Raw genomic sequence first — 19,187 nt, 5'->3', positions numbered from 1 at the left:
TTTCAACTACAAATTTAAAACTTTCAACTTAACTATTTATTTTTATTTTGATTTAAAAAACCATGATTAGCGTTGATCAATTTGCTTAGAGAGGTTAGCATTTGGCATGCACGCACTTTGGACCGAAGGGTGCGCCATTTCCTTTGTGTGCCCATGCATGCACATCAGTCTCCCCCATAAGATACTTGAGAGCCAAGCATTAGAACTCAGGTCACATGTATGTTAGAGCAAAGCCATCCAGTTGAATCAAAACTAAACATGTATCAACTTTCAAATACATAGCCTATGGTCAGTAGAACAATATGACGGTTGAAGAAAAAAAATCAAATTATCAAGAAAAACCAATAGATGGAAGAGGACTGGGGAAAAACTCAAGACTCCAAACGACACACATTTTGAAGGGTTTACTTCACACATCTTTTATCATCATTTAACAACACAAATTCATAATCTGAAGTAAACATAATAATTTTAACAAATATCACACCTCAGAAGAAACTTACACTAATTAATAGCTAAAACTACATATATATTTATAGTGTAACTATAAGTGTATTATGGTGTAAGTGCAAAATAATAAAGCTAAGTGCAAAGAGATATGAGTAAAAGTTATATTAGAAAAGGCAAGAAATTATAATTCTTTTTGTTAAAAAAAATACCAACTTGAAATACGACAAGAGATGCGAGTAAACAAGTATAGCGCGACACTTACCAACTTTATAATGCTCAAAAGTAGATGACCGACCCGACATCACCGAATATATTGGTGATATGGACCCAAAAGATGTGGCAATCGTCTTGTTCATCAATGATCGAGTAGACAAGTCATCTTATATCTTCGTCAAGGGTGTCGCATATGAAATAGCCATGGAGAAAAGACAAAGAAGGAACAAAAACACTCTAACCAAAACCTCCAATCATATCGCTCCATAAATACTACGCGAGATAAACCCTGGATCCCAATAGTTCTAACCCTATCTAAAGACTTTATTTGGAACAAACTCTAGAAACCTACTAGACCAAAACAAGAGATGGCCTCCCCCCTTTCTCCTTGCCACCGATGAGAACTCTAAAGAGCAAAGTAGAGGATCGAACGGTGGTGCCAGTGAACAAAACAAGGATGAGATTGAAGGGTTGTAACAACGAACACCCTCAAAGGTGTGGGTGTTGTTTAGTTGCCTTTCGACTTTTGAGCCATATGTGATATGCGGATATGGTTCCATTACTATGCTATGGAAAATTGACCCATTAAACAAGTATGATTTGGATAAGTGAGACAATAATGATTTGGATAAGTAATTTGTGAACTTTTCCCCTATATTAACTGAAAACAACTCTAACGCCTCTGTTGGTGTGGAGATTTTACAATTCCGAGGGAAAATCACCAATCTCTAAATTTCAACCATGCATCAACAAGAAATCCCAGGTCTAGATATCATCCGTGCAAAGAACAAATTTATAAAGAACATATACCACATATAAGATTTATCCTTTTTATGACAAGATGTCATACGAGGAATCGATGGCAAGGAGGGAGGAAAAGAAAAAAAAGGCTCACTCTAGATAAATCTTGTCATGTCTTTGTTATCAACAATAAGAACCTTGGACCAATTGAAAGAGAAATGCACAACAAGAAGACGATATGGTGGGGATGAGGGAGGAGGTAAAGATAAAGTAAATACAAGTAATGAAGAGAAAAAAAAAGACCCTTCAAGCCATCTTTACAACAAAAATGAGAAAATGAAAAAAATGGAGTAGAGAAGAATCCAAACAAAATCCAAACAAGTAACTGAGTGCTAAAATAAGCTATAGAAAAGTTGCTTTAAAAAATTATATTAATATATTTTTAAAATTTTTTAAGCTAATAATTAATTAATCACGCACTAATTCATTGCTCCGTTTTTCGCCCTCACCTAAGATCAAAGGCACGCAACCTAAAAGTAGTTATATCTAGTGCGGGGCCATAATTTGGAAATGAGTTACAGTGAAGTACCATTTTGACCTTATTTTAAATTACAAAAGATATATTCAAAAGACATAAAGCTCATTCACCTTAAAATTTTACAGTGTTGCGAAAGGGCCTGTAGCCTTGTAACCTCCATGGGAGCGAATTTTTTAGGATTTAATGGCATTGTGTTTTCAGTGGTAGGCGACGTACCTTTCGGCCTAGTTTTTGAAGATGCTCATAGGGGTAGGGTTTACGACCTGTGGTGACTTCATCAATCTCAAGGATTTACCGAACCAGTCTTCGATGATCCTTATATGGGTAGGGTTTACGTGCGTGCGTTGTACTCTATAAATTTAGAAAAATTTTATAGGGTTGAATTTCTGCATCTTCCGTTTTGGAACACGTGAAAAAAATTGTCGAAATAAATGGAACACAAGACGAAATCGTCGAAAGCGCGGTCGAATCTTTTCTTGACCAACGAACGAGCGAGACGTCGACGGCAACACCCCGGCCTTTTTGTTGACCCCACGAGGCGGAACGAGACAGCGAGGCTCAATCCCCGCCCACCACGTGGCAGCACCGATGCCTCGCTGGCAGCACCTCCTCCTCCGCGCGGCCGCGTCCCCACGATGACTCGACCTCCGCGAGCGCAGGAAATCGGAGGAAAAACGCCCACCACTAGCCCTCCCCCGCCGCCACCGACTCGCGGGCCCCACACCCAGTCTGGCCCCACAGGTCAGTCACTGAGTCGTGGGAGGTAGGCAAGCGCGGGGGCAGCGCCGACCCCGACCACGCTGGAAACTTCCCAACCCCTAGATGACTAGGCAACGCTCTCGATTATTTTTATCATTTTTTATTTTTATTATTTTTCTCGCCATCAAATTTCCGCCGCTCTCCTCTCCTCTCCTCTTCTCCCTAGTCCTGCGTCGCCGCCACCTCCTCCTCCTTCTTCCGCGCGCATATTCGCATCGCATTAATCGCACCAACCGCGCCGCGAGAGGAGAGGAAGCCGACCTAGCGCTAGCAGGCAGGGCGTCGAGCGGGTTGGAGGGTTTCTTGAGCGGGTTCGCCAGCTCGAGCTGTTTGCTTGTGGGGTTCTTGTTTTTCTTTTCCGGGATCTTTGGGTGATGGCTGCTGCGGCGGCGGCGGAGACGTCGGAGGCGTCCACGGCCGGGCTCGCGCTCGCGGAGGCCAACATCAACTGGCAGAGGTAAACCGCCTATTTGATTTCTCTCACTTCGGAAAAAAAAGTTCTTTCTTTCTTTCTTTTTTTTTGGGTCATGCGAGGAGGGATGGCTGCGGCTTAGCGCGATGATAGTTAGTAGTAGTTCTTTGCAGAAAAGTATTAGCTTCTTCATAGAGTGATCTTAGCCGTTCACCAGCAAATCTGCCTGGGTTTAGTTCGCGATTTGGGATTGGGATGAGAAAGGGGAATTTTGTGGTGGTAGGATTGGATGTAGGAAGTCGAGCCACTTGCACATTAGCCACGGTTTAGGTGGTTTTTTTTTTCTTTAACCTTTTTTTGTGGACTTGTGGGAGCACTCACGAGGATCACGCCATTGTCGCTGTCGGTTTGGATGGTGAACAGAAGTTAGGCGCTTTGCTGTTTGGTTATGGCAAGGCCAACTTGGGTATGGCTTCCACAAGCTTTCAGTTGCACCTTTCTGAATGGGAATAGTTTGTTTCACAAGTTGAGATGGAATTCTTACTCAATAATGCTTGGTAGAATCCCTCAAACTGAAAGTGTGCAGAGCTAGAAAAGAAGACGTTTTGCTTTTCTGTTGATAATATATGAGCGAGGTGTTGTTTGTATGAAGTAGGAGTAGAACTACTACTTCTCCGGTTACGATAACATGTCGTTTAGGCATTATGTGGACTACGACACACAAATTTACGGGATAATTTGGACAATACCTACGCAAAGATATGAGAGCTGCAAAATACCATTGTATGTGAGATGTTGGGCTTGGAAACCACATGTCAATGACACACAAAAAAAGTATTTTGCAACTTTGCGATTTCTGTGATGGTACCAAACAAATTGGCCCTTAATTTAATTGACGCTTAGGACAATCAAACTACAAAGAAAACAAGCCAAAAGATTTGTCTGAAACGACAAATAAAATGGACCATAGATAGTAATTTATTTGCAACTCCAATATATTACAATATTGTGAAAGTACTTTTGAGACAAATTTACTTGTATGCTTTTTATATATTTGATATAAATATTTAAGGAGACATTGGTGCTCAAAGTATTCAAAGTTTGACTCAATGTATGTATTTGACACATGTTTTATCATCGACTCATGTCTGCAACTCATATATCAAGCATGTTTTCCTAAGCACTTCAGTACCTATTGCTGTAGCTTTTGGGATGTGTAGCTATTCATTTTGTTATAATGTTACACCATGTATTGGGCGTCGCAGGGGTGGGGGTTGGCTCACCGATTGACATTTGGCATAACATGCTGCTAACTAAGCTTCTAATACATAAACTATAACCAAGATTCATGTTATGTTTCAGTTCTAGTGTCTCAAGTATCAATTGAATTTCACATTGTTCTGACCATTAATATAATGGACAGGAGTTCTGGCTAGTGTGTCAATTCCTCTTTATGATGCTTATAACAGTGGATGTTATATAGAAAAGATTACCACTTGCGGTGACAATCCATGCAAGTATCTATATCAAATAATATGAAGCGCCAATTTGTATCAGCATATTTCTGTGACGAAAGAATTTCATTTTGCTTATTTTGCATCACAATTAGGTTGGACAAGACCAGGTTCCATGTCATTGGAGCTATCCTATTTACTGCTCAGCAAGGTGTTCTGCACCCTACGGCCGTTGTGAAGACCAGAATGCAGGTTGCAGAAGGAGGGCTTTCACACATGTCTGGCTTTTCTGTTTTCAGAAGGATATTGAGAAGTGATGGCATCCCTGGTGCTTTCAGAGGCTTTGGCACCTCAGCAGTTGGAGCACTGCCTGGCCGGGTCTTTGCTCTGACTTCGTTAGAGGTGTCCAAAGAAATGGCATTCAAATACTCTGAACATTTTGATATGTCAGAGGCATCAAGGATTGCTGTAGCTAATGGTATAGCAGGTCTAGTGTCAAGTATATTCTCAAGCGCATATTTTGTGCCATTAGATGTGGTAAGCATTCGTTCCCACTCTTGTGCCATGTTCATAACTTTTCCGTTTGCCCGTAATACTTTGATGTTCAATAATCTACTGTCATTGTTAAAGGATCTGCTTTACAATGATGATTTTGGTTCACCAAACTTGTAAACATATCAACCTTTACTTTGATGAAAACTTGCCTTTTGGCTGGTGAATTTTGTAGTGCATGCATATACATGTTGCCTATTGATTTAAAGCCTAGTGACTCTTGAGATTCCTTCTTTGACTACTTAAGTTTTATTCACTCCACTTTCCTTCTGACCATTTCCTGTTATCACATAATTCCTTTTTGTAAGCTCTTAAATCTCTATTTCTTCACCTGACAAGGGCTAATTGCTTTCATGATAATCTGAATCTACTATTTTATAGTTGCTCTCACATCTCAACAAGTTCAAACAGTAGGATTTTACTAACTAGTTGAGGACATCTATATTATTAGATAGTTTACACGGCATCTTTGTGTTCTGTAGATTTGCCAAAGGCTCATGGCTCAAGGACTACCAGGGATGGCCACATACAGAGGCCCATTTGATGTGATAAGCAAGGTTGTCAGGACTGAGGGGCTCCGGGGCCTTTACCGAGGTTTTGGAATCACCATGTTGACTCAATCTCCAGCCTCTGCCCTTTGGTGGAGTGCATATGGTGGTGCTCAACATGCTATATGGAGGTGTGTTAGTTTTTATCCAAAATTTGTTGTTCATTTTGGTTCAAAGGTTTAAATTTGTAGTTCCTTTCTTATTCAATATTCTCATCATCAACATAGGAGCTTGGGTTATGGAATTGATTCACAAAAGAAACCATCTCAATCAGAACTAGTTGTCGTTCAAGCAACTGCTGGAACAATAGCTGGTGCTTGCTCATCAATAATCACGACACCAATCGATACCATTAAGACACGACTTCAGGTAACTATATATATTTTTCTGAACGCATGGCTGTTTTATCTTTGATTATTTGTAGATATATTTTTTAGTGAACATTTATTTTGTTACCTGTATAATTGCATTGATCTTTCTGGTGGAACTGTGAAACAATAATGGTAGACTTTATGCCACGGTCAACATCTTCATGATAGTACTCTGGGTTGGAAATCAAACTCACCTTTGCAGTGTTAGAGAAGTCACAGGAATTCCTCTGGCTGCACTTTCCTCAGAGCTTCTAGTTGACAAACCCAAAGAGACATACTTATGCTAGCAGCCTTACTGTTAGATATGATTAGGCGGTGAAGGACAAATTATGCTTTGCGGTCCAGGATAATATGAGAAGTCATTGGCCTTTTTGCAACATACTGTGTAACAAGGTTCATGTACTTTATCACTGATAGCAACCATTATCTCAATGTTATAGGGAGAAGTACAAAGTTCTCCTCAAATAAGTTATAGGTCGTTTGTTTAGCTCTGACATGAGTAATACACGTATGATCTTTTTATGGTTCTCCATGTCACAAGTCATTGGCTGTTCTGTTTTCCAACCATTTTCATGTGTATTCATATTCTGAATTTCATTTCAAGGCTATCACTGCAACATGTTCTGTTTTTGTCCATCATAGTGGCTGATGTCAGTAGTGGCTGATGTCAGTACTAATGACATGATTCTGAGGTATGTAGGTTGTCTTTCGGTTGGGTTGTTTATATTATTGTTGTGATATAGTCTGCCTGAAATGTTGCTAGAAGTCTCACCTAGCAGATTTTATGACAACTTTCATCAACATCCAAATGCCCTTTCAAAGCTGGGACTGAAATTTGCTTGTAGCTGACTATGTACCTGTGACACTGGCTGATATTAACATTCTCAACATGATCGTGTGATTTGTATTAACGTGCTGTTGTTATGACAAGATCCTTCTCTGAATTGTCTTTGCAATGATGCTAGCTATTACCATATCAAAGGGCATAGTAGCCGTACAAATTACTACAATATACTTGCCAGAGTTCCATCTGCTTGCTCTAACATGCGTTATTTCAGGTGATGGATAACTATGGTAGGGGCAGGCCATCTGTCATGAAAACCACCAGGGTGCTGCTAGAGGAAGATGGCTGGAGAGGTTTCTACAGGGGGTTTGGACCGCGGTTTCTCAACATGTCCCTGTGGGGTACATCCATGATTGTAACTTACGAGCTAATAAGTAAGCACAGTTCAAATCCATTCCCCCCTTTGGTCTGCCAGGTTAATTAACTCCTCCCAATTTGCACCTGCAGAGAGGCTCTCCGTCAAGCCGGAGTGATGAGCCTTTTGGCTTCTGTTCCAAATAGATGGTGTAATCTTGAAGACCCACAATCCTTATCTGTGATGGGCTGACGGCTATCTAGTGAGTTCTTCTCAAGAAAGGGATTGGCAAGTAACAAAATCCAATCAAGAAGTTTTAGTGATGAAAACTGTTTTATAACTACAGGGGAAGTATTAGCAAGTTAATAGCTTAACAAGTTCCTCCTATACACTGTAAATATTTACTAGGGTTCTTTATGAAGTTCTGAAGGTGCTTCATCCAGGATGTAATAGCCTGAGGCTTGCCCTGGTGGCTACTGGGGGTAGCATGTACGCGGCTCATAAAAATTTTGCCAATGAGCTTTTGTATCTCTTTCCATGAGGGAACAAATTCCCACAGTATCTCGCTTGGTTTAATTTGTTATCATTTTTAGCAGATTCTAGCTAGCCACGGTCTTGAGATGGATGATGTAGCCAAACCAATTTAATGGAAAATGTACTCGCTTAATATAATATACTTCTTATACCACTTGCTTCGTAGTAGTATGATATAAGATCGACAAGCTTTTGGTAATGCAGTTCTTCATATGATTATATCAAAAGCTGTTTGGCTATTAGCCTGTTCAGATCCTTTTTCAATGTTTTCACTCTATGGTGCTCTCATGTTTGCAATTCAGCATCAGTAAAGGTAACTCCCAAATCAGGTTTCAAGAGGTTTTCGTCATTTCATTTGTTTGCTGTTTGGAACTCTGGAGTCTGGATGATTCAAAAGTTAGTTATGAGGTAAGGCTATCACTGAGATGAAACACGCCCGTGTCGCTCCGCTCCAGGGCGACACGGGCGGCCCTGTCGCCAGCCCCCCTCCCTCGCCTCCTCTGCCTCGCTGCCGCCCGAGCAGCCGCCGGCAAAGCCGGGCAGCGGCAAGGACAGCGGCGGCGGGGCCTCTTCTCCCTCGCACCACTACCCGACGCATGGAGCTTCAACGGGAAACAGATGGAGGGGCAGAGAGGGTGGTCGCCGGTGCCGCTGGCGGCCGGAGCCGACGGAGCGGATCTAGCCCTCTCGCGGCCAGGCCGGGAAGAAGCGGCGCCGGCCGTGCCGGCGCGCCGCATCGAAGGCTGACGGAGGTCAAGCCGTCGGCGGAGAAGACCCAGGCACACGCGGAGGCCGTCGTGGCGCCGGTGGATGAGGTTGTGGCGTAGGTGGGGGAGGCGGACGAGGTGGCGGTGGGGCTGAGGAGTGGCGGCGGCAGTGGAGTTCCGGCCAGATCCACGCCATCACGGCTGGATCTGGGAGGCGGCGGTTGGCGGCGGGGTTGTGTGGCGACGGTTGGTGATGGTGGCGGCGATGGCCGACGCCAGTGAATGCTGGGGGCGGCATCGCCCACACCTTCGCGTGCTGTGGCACGAGGCCGGCTAGAGTCAGATGCAGCAGGCAGTGGCGGACGCAGGATTAAAATAAAGATGGGGCGAAGATGCTCGTCTCAATAAGAACAACTAAATACAAAAAAAATATCATATTTATGTTGTATAAACATATAGTATAGTCAGTAAATTAAGTCAAACAAAAAACAAAAATGATATTAGTAATAATTTTTGCGCCATACATAATTCATCATACATAAAAAGATACTAGTAAACATATCAATTTGTTAATATGAGTCAATTCATAAAGCATGGATGATAGATATCTTTTAAAAAAATAAATATATGAGAAGATATCACATACCTAGAATAAGATGATGATTATTTTGCTTAGAAGGGAGAGAGAGAAACATTAGGCACCTAACTATAGTAGGGGACAGGGGTGAGCACGTGTCGAGGAATTGACTCAGGAAAGCATCACATACGCAGGATTAAAATTGGACACTTGGGTTGCTTATTTATGGGCTAATTGTGAATTGGATGTGGTGGTAGGCGGCCCAAGAAGAATATGGAGGGTTGGGGCGGCGCAGGCCGTAGCTGGGCCGGCCGCCCAACCCCGCCTAATGGGCGGTACCGCCCTGGCAGCAGGAGGTGGAGGTGGGGAAGGAGGAGACTAGCAAGGCGGTGTCGGCGGTGCGTGTGACGGCGTCTACGACTGTGGACTGCGGCAGGATGTGTGGGAGACGGTAGGATGCGTCGAGGGTTGACTGCTTGTGAGGCGTCATGGACTATTCTCTTGCCGTCGATTTGGGGACGCTTGTGCGGGTAGTGTGAAGACGCTGGCGAAAGCTTTGCCGTGCCTTTAGCCGGTTCGACAACGCCACCGCCATCGGCGCTGTTTGCCTTCTTGAAGGCGTTGTCATGGCGCTCTTCCATATGCCCCACAATTCTCTAGGTGAAAACCTTGCTCCGACTCTTCGGACGAGCGGCGACGGAGTTGCGCATCGTGTCCTCCTTGGGGGCGTCACTTCGGGGAAGTTCCTATGCATCGACGACTGTTGATGGTCTCTTCGGTTCAAAAGCTTTCTTTCCTTGGTGTTCGGCGAGGCCTAAGCCTCTTGGGTCCGCTTTGTTTTTATGGTGGGCGGCACACTCTTCGGTTGTTTCTGCAGATGAAGTCGGAGTTGCTCGCTGTTGGGGGTGCGACGACGCTTGGCAACGATAACATGTTGTAGTCTTTTCCAAGGAGTTGGTGCTGGCTATGTGAAGGAAGTGGCTCTTTGGTGGCTTGGCTGATGTCCATTGTGGATGTCGGAGTTGCTTTCACTTTGGCGACTCTTGTGGCTTCAATGTCGCTGCGGTGGTGAAGTCGGCGCTGCTGGGTCGCTTGGGCGGCTAGCTCGGCAACGATAACACCTCTTCTGTGATGTCGGAGTTGTTTGTGTCGCTTTTGTGTTTAGCTTGGCAACAATGTCTTGCGTTTGGGCTCCGCCGTTGTTGTTATAGTTAGATCCCATGCTTTCTTCTGTCTGGTGGGTTTCAGCCGGCTCCCCATAAGTAACCGTGCAGCTGTATGGTTTTCAGGCCCGGTTTTCCTTATAAACTGAGTCATTTCTCCCCCTTTTATTATAAAACCAGCAAAAGCTGGCTTAGGTTTTAAAAAAAAAGTTAGTTATAGTTAATCGTTGAGAAAGAAAATCTATAGATTAGCATGAATCGCGGAGAAGAAATCTATTGTCAAAAAGGAGAGGCATGTCATGTCTGCTACTGCTCAGCAGCTTGCGAGCTGATCTTGCAGCGACTCTGGGCGTCCTTCCTGCAGGCAGTGCACCGGCGGCTGCGTCAGCGTCTTTATCACCCCGTACGCGTTCCAGCAGTACGGGTCGGCCAGCTTCCCGCCGGCGCTGGCACCGCCGCCTTCGTCGCCGCCGCCGGCCGGCAGCAGCTCGACGTCGGTCATGGTGATGCCCGTGCAGGCGACGGCGTCGCTGCACGCGAAGCGCACCGGCGCGCCGCCGCCGCGCGGGTTGTACGTGCCGCGGATCCCCCTGTACGCGACGCCGTCGACGCGCACGGCGGCGGTCTGGTTGGCGCAGCCGGCGCCGCCGTGCGCGTCGCAGTAGTACTGGTCGATGACGATGCAGCCCCTGACGTTCACCATCTGGACGGCGTCGAACACCACCCCGGACACCGACCCGGCGCCGCCCTGCCACGTCTTGATCCGCACGCCGTTGTCGGAGTCGACGACGCGCGCGCCGCGCACGGTCACGTTCGACACGCACGCCCGCGCGCCGCGCGCGCCCAGGCCGCCGATGCTGATGCCGTGGCCGTGCACGCACGTGACGTTCTCGACGCGGACACCCGAGCAGCCGCCGCCGATGCTGACGCAGTCGTCGCCGTTGCTGATCCTGGAGTTGAGGATCCGGACGGAGCTCGTGTTCTCGACGTGGACGCCGTCGGTGTTCGGGCTCGACGCCGGCGAGCTGACGACGAGGCCGTCGACCAGCACCCGGCTGCACCCGTCGAACTTGAGGTGGAACTGCGGGCTGTTCTCCATCCTCAGCCCCTGCACCGCCACGTCGCTGCTCGCCACGAACTTGATCAGCTGCACAGTACAACATATCTCACTTTATCTAGGATTAACACTCGATTAATCAATCTCAATAATTAAATTACTGCAGCTAATGCGATTTGTAGTGTACTTACTGCAGGGCTCTCACATGGGCCGGGTAGTGTCGATCCATTGGGGCCCTGAACATAGACATGAAACAGTCAGTACGTACTCTCTGACAGAAAAATTAGGCGTGTCTAAGTCACGAGATTAAGGCCGGTTAATTACAAAGATGGAATTAAGCAAAGTCGTGTCACGAGATTAAGGTTGGTTAATTACGTACCCTGTGAGGTTTACACGGGAGATTCCACCACTCCTCGCCGTTGCCTTCGATGGTGCCCTTGCCGGACAGCGTCATCCCGTCGGCCCTGTAGAAGACGATCCACTGCCGCCGGCTGTCCGCCGCCGGCCAGCTCGCCGGCCCGTCCGGCGGCATCAGCACGCCGTCGATCTGCCGCGACACGTCACGGGTTAATCAATGGGAAAGTTGATGAAAATCGGGACGAGCCGACGAGGCGTGTGTTCGTGATGAGTAGTGGAGTAGTATTTTACTTGGAAGGTGAGGCCTGGCTTGCATGGCCCGGCGAAGATGGTGGAGGTGATGGTGAACACGCCGTCGGACGGCACGAGCACGGTGGCGGACTCCGCCGAGCACGCCGCCTTCCACGCCGCGCGGAACGCGCGCGTGTCGCCGTCGGCGCTCGAGCCGTTGCCCGTCGCGCCGAACGCCCTCACGTCGAACACGTTGCTGATGCCGCCGCCGCCGGTGCAGGGTGGAGGTGGTGGTGATGAGCTGTTCTTGGATGATGGCGCCGTCGTGGCCGGTGGCAGATCAGCCGGTGGCGTTGTTGGTGGTGCTGGTGTCTCCGCCGGCGCGTGCGCCGGTGGTGGCATCGTCGGGGCGAGCTGCGGTGGAAACGACGGCGGTGGCTTTGTTGCCGGGGCAGGCGGCCGCCGCGGTGGCTGCACCGGAGCGACTGACGGTGGCTTTGGCATTGCGGCCGGAGGGATCGCCGGACGTAGTGCTGTCGGTGGCTTGGCCGGAGCGTACGCCGGTGGCTTTGACGGGGAGTGCCGCGGTGGATGCTCCGGCGACGGCGAGGGCACTGGTGGCTCGGCCGGAGGCAATGACGGTGGCTTCGCGTGATGGTGCGTCGAATGTGCCTTCGCTGGGGAGAGTTGAGGTGGCGTGGCCGGTGAGATCGCCGCCGGCGCCTTGGTGGGAGGAAGCGCCGGCCGCTCCGCCGGCGGCATCGACGGTGTCTTAGCGTGAGAATGTGACGGCGCCTTGGCCGGCGACGGCGAGGGTGACGGTGGCATGGCCCGAACGTGCGTCCTCGGCGCGCCCACCGGCGACAGCTCCTCCGGCGGCTTGACGGGAGGCTGCGTCGTCGGGCACGGCTTCTCACGCGGAGATCGCCGCGGCGGAGCGTCCTCGACGCCAGCCGGAGGCAAGCCCGGCGTCTCCGCCGGCGATTCCCCGCTGTCGAAGTCGGGAGGCAGCGCGGCGGGCGGCTGAGAGATGTGGCTCCCGCCGTTCGTCGCCGCCGCCGCCACCGCCGCCGCGCGGTGGTGCCCGCGGTGCGGCGCCCTCCGGTGCTGCCTCCGGTGGTAGTGCAGCCTTGCCTCCGAGCAACAAGGGAGACACGACGAGAGGAGGAGGAGCACCACGGACACGGCCACCGCCGCCGCCGTGCGACGCGACATTGTCGTCGTCATCGTCGACGGTTGCCGCGTGCTCCGGCGTGCAGCCGCGCTCACCGTTGGCCCCATCGCCGACGTACGGCCTAGCTGGGTGGAGCTAGCGCTGCTTGGAGTTTGAACGGAGCGGGAGATGCTATATATATACTCCCTCAGTATCTAAATTTTCGATGCCCGTTGACTTTTTTAAACATGTTTAACTGTTCATTTTATTAAAAAAATTAAGTAATTATTAATTTTTTTCCTATCATTTGATTTATTGTTAAATATATTTTTATGTATAAAAAGTTTTTTTTAATAAGAAGAACGATCAAATATGTTTAAAAAAGTCAACGGCGTTAAATATTTAGGGACGGAAGGAGTAGAAGTGTATGATTGTGGCTAGTATTGGGCGATGCAGGATGATCAAAAGCTAAATTCATACTGGACCGCTAAAATTCTGACAATTTTTGTAGTACTAAGCACCAGTATTTTATTAATCAAAGGCAAATGAATTGGCATGGGTGTATCTAAGTATGTATGTATACTTGTGGCTAGCATTTGTCATGGTGGATATATAATTGTATTACTAAGTTCATGTTGGATTACAATACGCACCCGCTCCAATTTTGTAAGCACCATACCGGTGTATATAATCCAGGCAAAGGAACAGCCAGTCAGTGAATTTGTACTACTTGTATGCTACCACACTTGTGGCTAGCATTCGTCCATGGTGAATCTCTAGAGCTAAATCCATATTGGTTTATTATACAAAACATTGGATATAAATGGAGGGACTCTCGTATCAAAATTTGTAATGCTAGCCTACCACCTTGTGCAGTGAGGCTTGAATCGGGCTGGTTAGTCTATCACCTTATGGTGCTAGCTAGAAAACCCCATAGATTTTCTCATATACTGATTTATCATATATGCCACTACAATTATATCAAAGAGTATCGTAATGAAGCAAATGAATTGGGTCTAACTTGGTTAGGGGGAGATTATACGAGTGTATTCGCTTCCATCCAATTGTCCATTTTTCAGTGCTCAGGGTTTCGAATTTAGATGTATATTTTGTTTCCTCAATTAAATTGTTACCGAATTTCTTCTTGTTAGAATCGGCCTTATGAAAAACCATGTTGAATATATACCTATTGATATATATGTGTGGGTTTTGACAATGTAACAACAATATACTGATTTCCTTTGTGTAGTGAAGTTTCAGCCTATCAGTTATTTTTTCTTTCCCTAAAAACTGTCTATAACTATTTTGTTTGATATTTGAGAAGTGGAGCACTTGTACCTAAGATTCGGAAACTTTTCTCTCCTACCATCTTTCATCCCAAGGCAGTTCCCTAGTAAGGCTGTGTTCGATAGTAGGAGTTCCCAACTCCCTCTTCTCGTTTTTCACGCGCACGCTTTTCAAAGTATTAAACGATGTGTTATTTGAAAAAAAAGTTTATATATAAAAGTTGCTTAAAAATCATATTAATACATTTTTAGAAAAAAAATTAGCTAATACTTAATTAATCACGCGCTAATGGACCGCTCTTTTTTCCGTGCGTGGGTGATGGGTTCCCAACACCCACCACCAAACACAGCCTAAACCCCCAAGCAGGATGTTACTCGAATAGAGACCTAAGGATAAACTCTAATTCCCTCGCTCGTATTTTCAAGCTGTAGATAATAGGAGCCGAAATCAATCCCTTGAAACATTCTTTTCTGAGAGGACATCATCGGTCGTTTCGCTCCCTTGTTTACTAAACTCTATTTAGGAGATCAACCCGGCGTAGGAGTACGTATGGAATTTGGACACATCAGCAGCACCAGTTGTTGAAGTCGAGTATGAACTTCTATCCAATTGTAAAGGTAGAACCGTAAATACTATCCGAAATAGTGAATTGAGGGTGCTTGGTAAATGTGTTCCATTCCTTGAAAGCCAGTGGATACTATAGCCAGCGAAATGGTTGCTACTAAAGCGTAAACTGCTTACCCTCGTCCCTAAGCACAACGGACTTCAGATGCCTCTCTCCATTGCACTTTAAGTACTTAGCTGTTTTCTACTGCTGAATCCACTCCAGCTCACCTACCTTGTCGACAGGGATTCTCTCCATTACTTCTGCTGCAATATGAGACACTTACAGGTAGGTTTATCAGTGATTACTACCACACATTAGCGTGGGATACACAGGCAATACCTCTGCCAGTGAGGTTACCGGTGGCTGCTCGCCTCTCTCTCTCTGCACGACGTGCCTGGAAAAGATTTGCATTTGCTAATGAAACCCAAGGCTGAAAGAAGTTAAGGGAAGATTTAGGGTTAGCTGAAACAAGTTGTCGTTCTTGCATGCTCTTTTCCGGCTTTACAAACTGCAAGTTGGAGCTGCCATTTATGCATGCAGAACCAAGGACGCGCAATTAGCACCTTGCTAGAGCCTAGTAGCTACGCTTTGCCTCGAACTAGCTTAGTGGTTAACTTTAGCTTGTCATTGTCTGCACCGTGTAGCATTGCAATATGAACTGTTAATTACTCCTGTGTAGTACATGTGTTTTACTACTGTAATACTAGTTCATAAGCGACAAGATCTTGGGGGCATCTTGTCGCTCTCGATCAATTCGATATTTGACTTACATTGACTCGATCGATCGGTCACATGAACACGAATGGATGAATGCCAGGAGAGAGATCGAGAGTTTTAATCGAGTTGGCGATTAGTTTACAGCTGCCAATAAATTCGGCACTTGTATCCACAACGAAGCTTCTAGTTCTTCACGAGATCAAACGATCGATCGGCTAGCTTGTGATGGGGCGACATATACATACCTCAAGATACTACGAGTACCGTACGTGTAGGAGAATACCACAGGGAATTTGTCTCAAAATACTAAACTAACCAACCTACTTGCCCACAGCGGTACGGTTCTGGACTTCTGGTATGCTTGTACTAAATGCTTAGCTCATTAATTTTATCTTCGTTTGAAAAGAGTACTCCGTCTTGTTTTTAGGCTCAGTTCCAAACTTAACTCACTTTCCAAACTTAACTCATTTTCCAAACTTAACGAACAGAACCTTAACTCACTTTCCAAACTTATGTCACAAGTGTGGTATGCCATAGTTTTCGTGGCACCAAAAAAAAGAGCTACACTTTGTGACAAATTTTTGCTAATAAGGGAGTGTATGACATATGGATCGTAAGAGTATAAAAGTGCCATATCTTTGACTTCAACCAAACACTTACATAAAAGTCATTTATCTTATTAACTTTTTAATATAATGTAAATACGAGTGATGCTTCAAGTACCTCCAATACTAATAAAATAAGTCAGTTTTCATTAAGGATAATTTTATTATCTTTGACAAGGTACCATAAGATACCATAATTTGTAGTCTAAAATTTGATACGTAACTCCATGTACTAGGTATTTCGAGGTACTAAAATTTTTAGTGTAAAATCTTGGCACCTCCAGTAACATTCTCAAGGATCATAAATTATTTCCCTTAGTGGTCATTTTAAAATTCGCGGCTAATTCTAAAGCCGGGTAAACTTTGTATCTCGACTCCCAAAATCGAGTAAAACTCCTCCGTTCATTTGGTAATGGCTTGACCGGATCACCCAAAACCATTGTAAACTGGTGAAGCGACGAGGTTCATTCAGTTCTAAAAGTTTAGTGAAAGAGAAATTTTATGGCTAAGTCCTTGTTACTACTAATGAAGTACTCAGGCAGGAGAACAGAAGATTCAGTGAACCTACACAAGAAACCAATATGGCTAAGTCCTATTTTCCGAGAAGCATACAGCTGTAAAAACGAGCTTCTTTCTGTTTGCAGGAAAAGCCTTGCAGTAAAACGTCAAGAGAAAAGAAGAGAACAGGGCAGGAAATTACCAGCCGCGAATGGAATGCACGCATGTGATCAGCTCTACCTTTCGCCGTCCATCTGCTGCCGCCGGACGCGACAGAAGACGGGTACACTCCCCTGATCAAACAAGAGAGAATATTGCACACGAACTCCCATCTCTTTCTGTCTCTCCGTATTATACAAACACAGAGATGGTGTCCTTGCACTAACTAAAAGCAAAGCCCTTTGTCTATGATAGCCCGTGATCAAATCCTAATCACTTTTGCTGCGTTAGTTAGGGCTGTTTAGTTCACAAATTCTTTTTCCCAAAAACATCACATCGAATGTTTGGACACATGCATGGAGTATTAAATATAGATAAAAACAAAAACTAATTGCACAGTTAGAAGGGAAATCGCGAGACGAATCTTTTGAGCCTAATTAGTCTATGATTAGCCATAAGTGCTATAGTAACCCACATGTGCTAATGACAGATTAATTAGTTTCAAAACCCACATGTGCTAATGACAGATTAATTAGTTTCAAAAATTCGTCTCGCAGTTTCCAGGCGAGTTATGAAATTAGTTTTCTCATTCATGTCCGAAAACCCCTTCCGATATCCGGTCAAACATCCGATGTGACATCCAAAAAAATTTTTTTCCCCAACTAAACAGGCCCTTAGCCGACCTACATGAATTTGTTTTTTTTTTTAAGATGTTTTGCTACACTTCATTTGGATGACGAATTCAGGGTGGGCACATTAACTGACAGCTGACATTAGTTTGTGAAAAGAAAACTTAAGAATAGGCTGAACAGGACGTTGTACCCACTCTGTCCCATGTTTTCGGTTGTAGGGGATCGGTTTGATCACCCAATTTTGAGATAACATACATATATATTCCTTTCTGAACCATGTTTTTTTCTTCTTGTTTTTTCATTTTTGTTTGTCAAGAACCAAAGTCAGTAGTAACACATTGGAAGTTTGGAACTCATGTCCTTCTGTCCGTAGAGAACCTTCAGAGCTCTACCTGTACACATCTCTTATGTTAAGTATTTGATGTAGCTAGTTCAGTGTATGACAAAAGAAAAACAGGGGCAAGAAGCCACGAACTGAAGAAGCTAACTCAATACAGCGGATGAGCAATCCTGCGTGCTACCGGCGGAACTGAAAATGGTTTTGTCCTCTCAAAGTACAGAGAAAGCTAGCATTATTCAGGAGCACAGAGCTAGTCGGCTTCATGTATCTCTGAATCTTTTTGTTCGTGAGCATCACGGGTAAGTTCAGAAACTCGATGCAACGTCAGCTGCTACTTCTTACCAGGAAAACTACTCATCGATCTCGACACAAGTACACTACACACATGTCAAAATCTGACCTTACCCTTTCTTGCCAAAAGAAAACAATAAAAATAAAAACCCTGAGTTGTCCTATATGTCAGTGACAGAGAGTAGTAATGGGCCGTATTCCCGTGCCAGCATGTAGGCCATCGTTGGGCCGTTCGTGGGCTGGTTAAGCCCAAGGCTGATGACCTCTTCTTATGGGTTTAATAATACCACATCGCTAGTTGAGATGGATTGAGCCTCTGGATGAGGTATAGGCTATGTTTAGTTCCTTCCAAAGTTGAAAGTTTGGATTGAAATTGGTACGACGTGATTGAAAAGTTGTGTGTGTATGACAGGTTGATGTGATGGAAAAATTTGGAAGTTTACACAGGCATAAAAGAAGAGATGGAGTACCTAGCAAAAGCATACCTTTCTCGACCTTGTGGCTAAGATCAAGTGTAGTATCTGTTCTTATCAGTTTAATGTCTGATATGTGGGCTATGTGCCTACTTTGATATTAAATTAATTTATTTTGGGGAAGGGTACTGGCTTGCCATTGGGGCCCTTGAGTGTTGCCTTGGCGTTGCACTATACCCTCGGTCTGACACACCCCAACCAAATCGAACACAAACTTTTTGATGCTTAATCTGATTTGAATGCTTAATCTGATTTGAATCAAATCATCGAGTTCTTGCAGATACAAATGAATGGAATCATTGGTCACTGCTGAATATATTTCCACTCTGTTTAAAGATTGAAAGCTTGAATCTTCACATTGTCAATTACTCCATATTGTTGGGAGCATATGTCCTCTGCATTGATAGCATAAGGACTCCCAACAGGATCTGGTCTGATCTGCCGGCGGACTTGCTCGTCACCGTCTTCAGCTCTCTGGAGATCCCCGATCTGCTCAGCTGCGGCGCCGTCTGCAGATTATGGCACGCCGAGCGCTCGTCCGTCCGTCGGCTGGGCCTCTGCTCCAACGTCCAGGGCCCCTGCCTCGTCGCCCGCTGGCGTGGCCACCCTGCGCCACCTCTGC

General features: G+C 45.6%; 2 protein-coding genes and 1 non-coding gene across 3 annotated transcripts; 2 read left to right on the top strand and 1 right to left on the bottom strand.

Moving 5' to 3' along the window:
- The first annotated feature begins 2,814 nt into the window (after positions 1 to 2,814).
- On the top strand, positions 2,815 to 7,868 carry LOC127760332 (uncharacterized). Its single transcript, XM_052284573.1, has 6 exons — positions 2,815 to 3,158; positions 4,723 to 5,104; positions 5,602 to 5,798; positions 5,895 to 6,036; positions 7,097 to 7,256; positions 7,330 to 7,868. Exons 1-6 carry the CDS (start codon positions 3,076 to 3,078, stop codon positions 7,353 to 7,355), a joined length of 990 nt encoding a protein of 329 aa, XP_052140533.1. The 5' UTR covers positions 2,815 to 3,075; the 3' UTR covers positions 7,356 to 7,868.
- Positions 7,869 to 10,317: 2,449 nt separating this feature from the next.
- On the bottom strand, positions 10,318 to 13,084 carry LOC127759854 (polygalacturonase At1g48100-like). Its single transcript, XM_052284074.1, has 4 exons — positions 11,864 to 13,084; positions 11,595 to 11,762; positions 11,407 to 11,451; positions 10,318 to 11,305 (listed from the first exon to the last, which is right to left on the bottom strand). Exons 1-4 carry the CDS (start codon positions 13,082 to 13,084, stop codon positions 10,472 to 10,474), a joined length of 2,268 nt encoding a protein of 755 aa, XP_052140034.1. The 3' UTR covers positions 10,318 to 10,471.
- A 5,489-nt stretch (positions 13,085 to 18,573) lies between these two features.
- LOC127760909 (U2 spliceosomal RNA) lies at positions 18,574 to 18,763 on the top strand. Its single transcript, XR_008015183.1, has one exon. It is a non-coding gene; the product is annotated as a U2 spliceosomal RNA (small nuclear RNA).
- Positions 18,764 to 19,187: the final 424 nt, after the last annotated feature.

Source organism: Oryza glaberrima, chromosome 1 (genome assembly GCF_000147395.1).
Source record: "Oryza glaberrima chromosome 1, OglaRS2, whole genome shotgun sequence".
NCBI lineage: Eukaryota > Viridiplantae > Streptophyta > Magnoliopsida > Poales > Poaceae > Oryza > Oryza glaberrima.
The sequence above is the reverse complement of the archived record's forward strand: the minus strand, read 5'-3'. Positions and strand labels throughout refer to the sequence as shown.

Coding starts and splice junctions, on each gene's coding strand:
- LOC127760332 (XM_052284573.1), top strand. CDS start 3,076: ATGGCTGCTGCGGCGGCGGCGGAGACGTCGGAGGCGTCCACGGCCGGG. Junction 5,799..5,894: donor GCTCAACATGCTATATGGAG/GTGTGTTAGTTT, acceptor TCATCAACATAG/GAGCTTGGGTTATGGAATTG. Junction 7,257..7,329: donor TGTAACTTACGAGCTAATAA/GTAAGCACAGTT, acceptor TTGCACCTGCAG/AGAGGCTCTCCGTCAAGCCG.
- LOC127759854 (XM_052284074.1), bottom strand. CDS start 13,084: ATGGGGCCAACGGTGAGCGCGGCTGCACGCCGGAGCACGCGGCAACCG. Junction 11,763..11,863: donor AGCCAGGCCTCACCTTCCAA/GTAAAATACTAC, acceptor GTGTCGCGGCAG/ATCGACGGCGTGCTGATGCC. Junction 11,306..11,406: donor GCCCATGTGAGAGCCCTGCA/GTAAGTACACTA, acceptor TGTACTGTGCAG/CTGATCAAGTTCGTGGCGAG.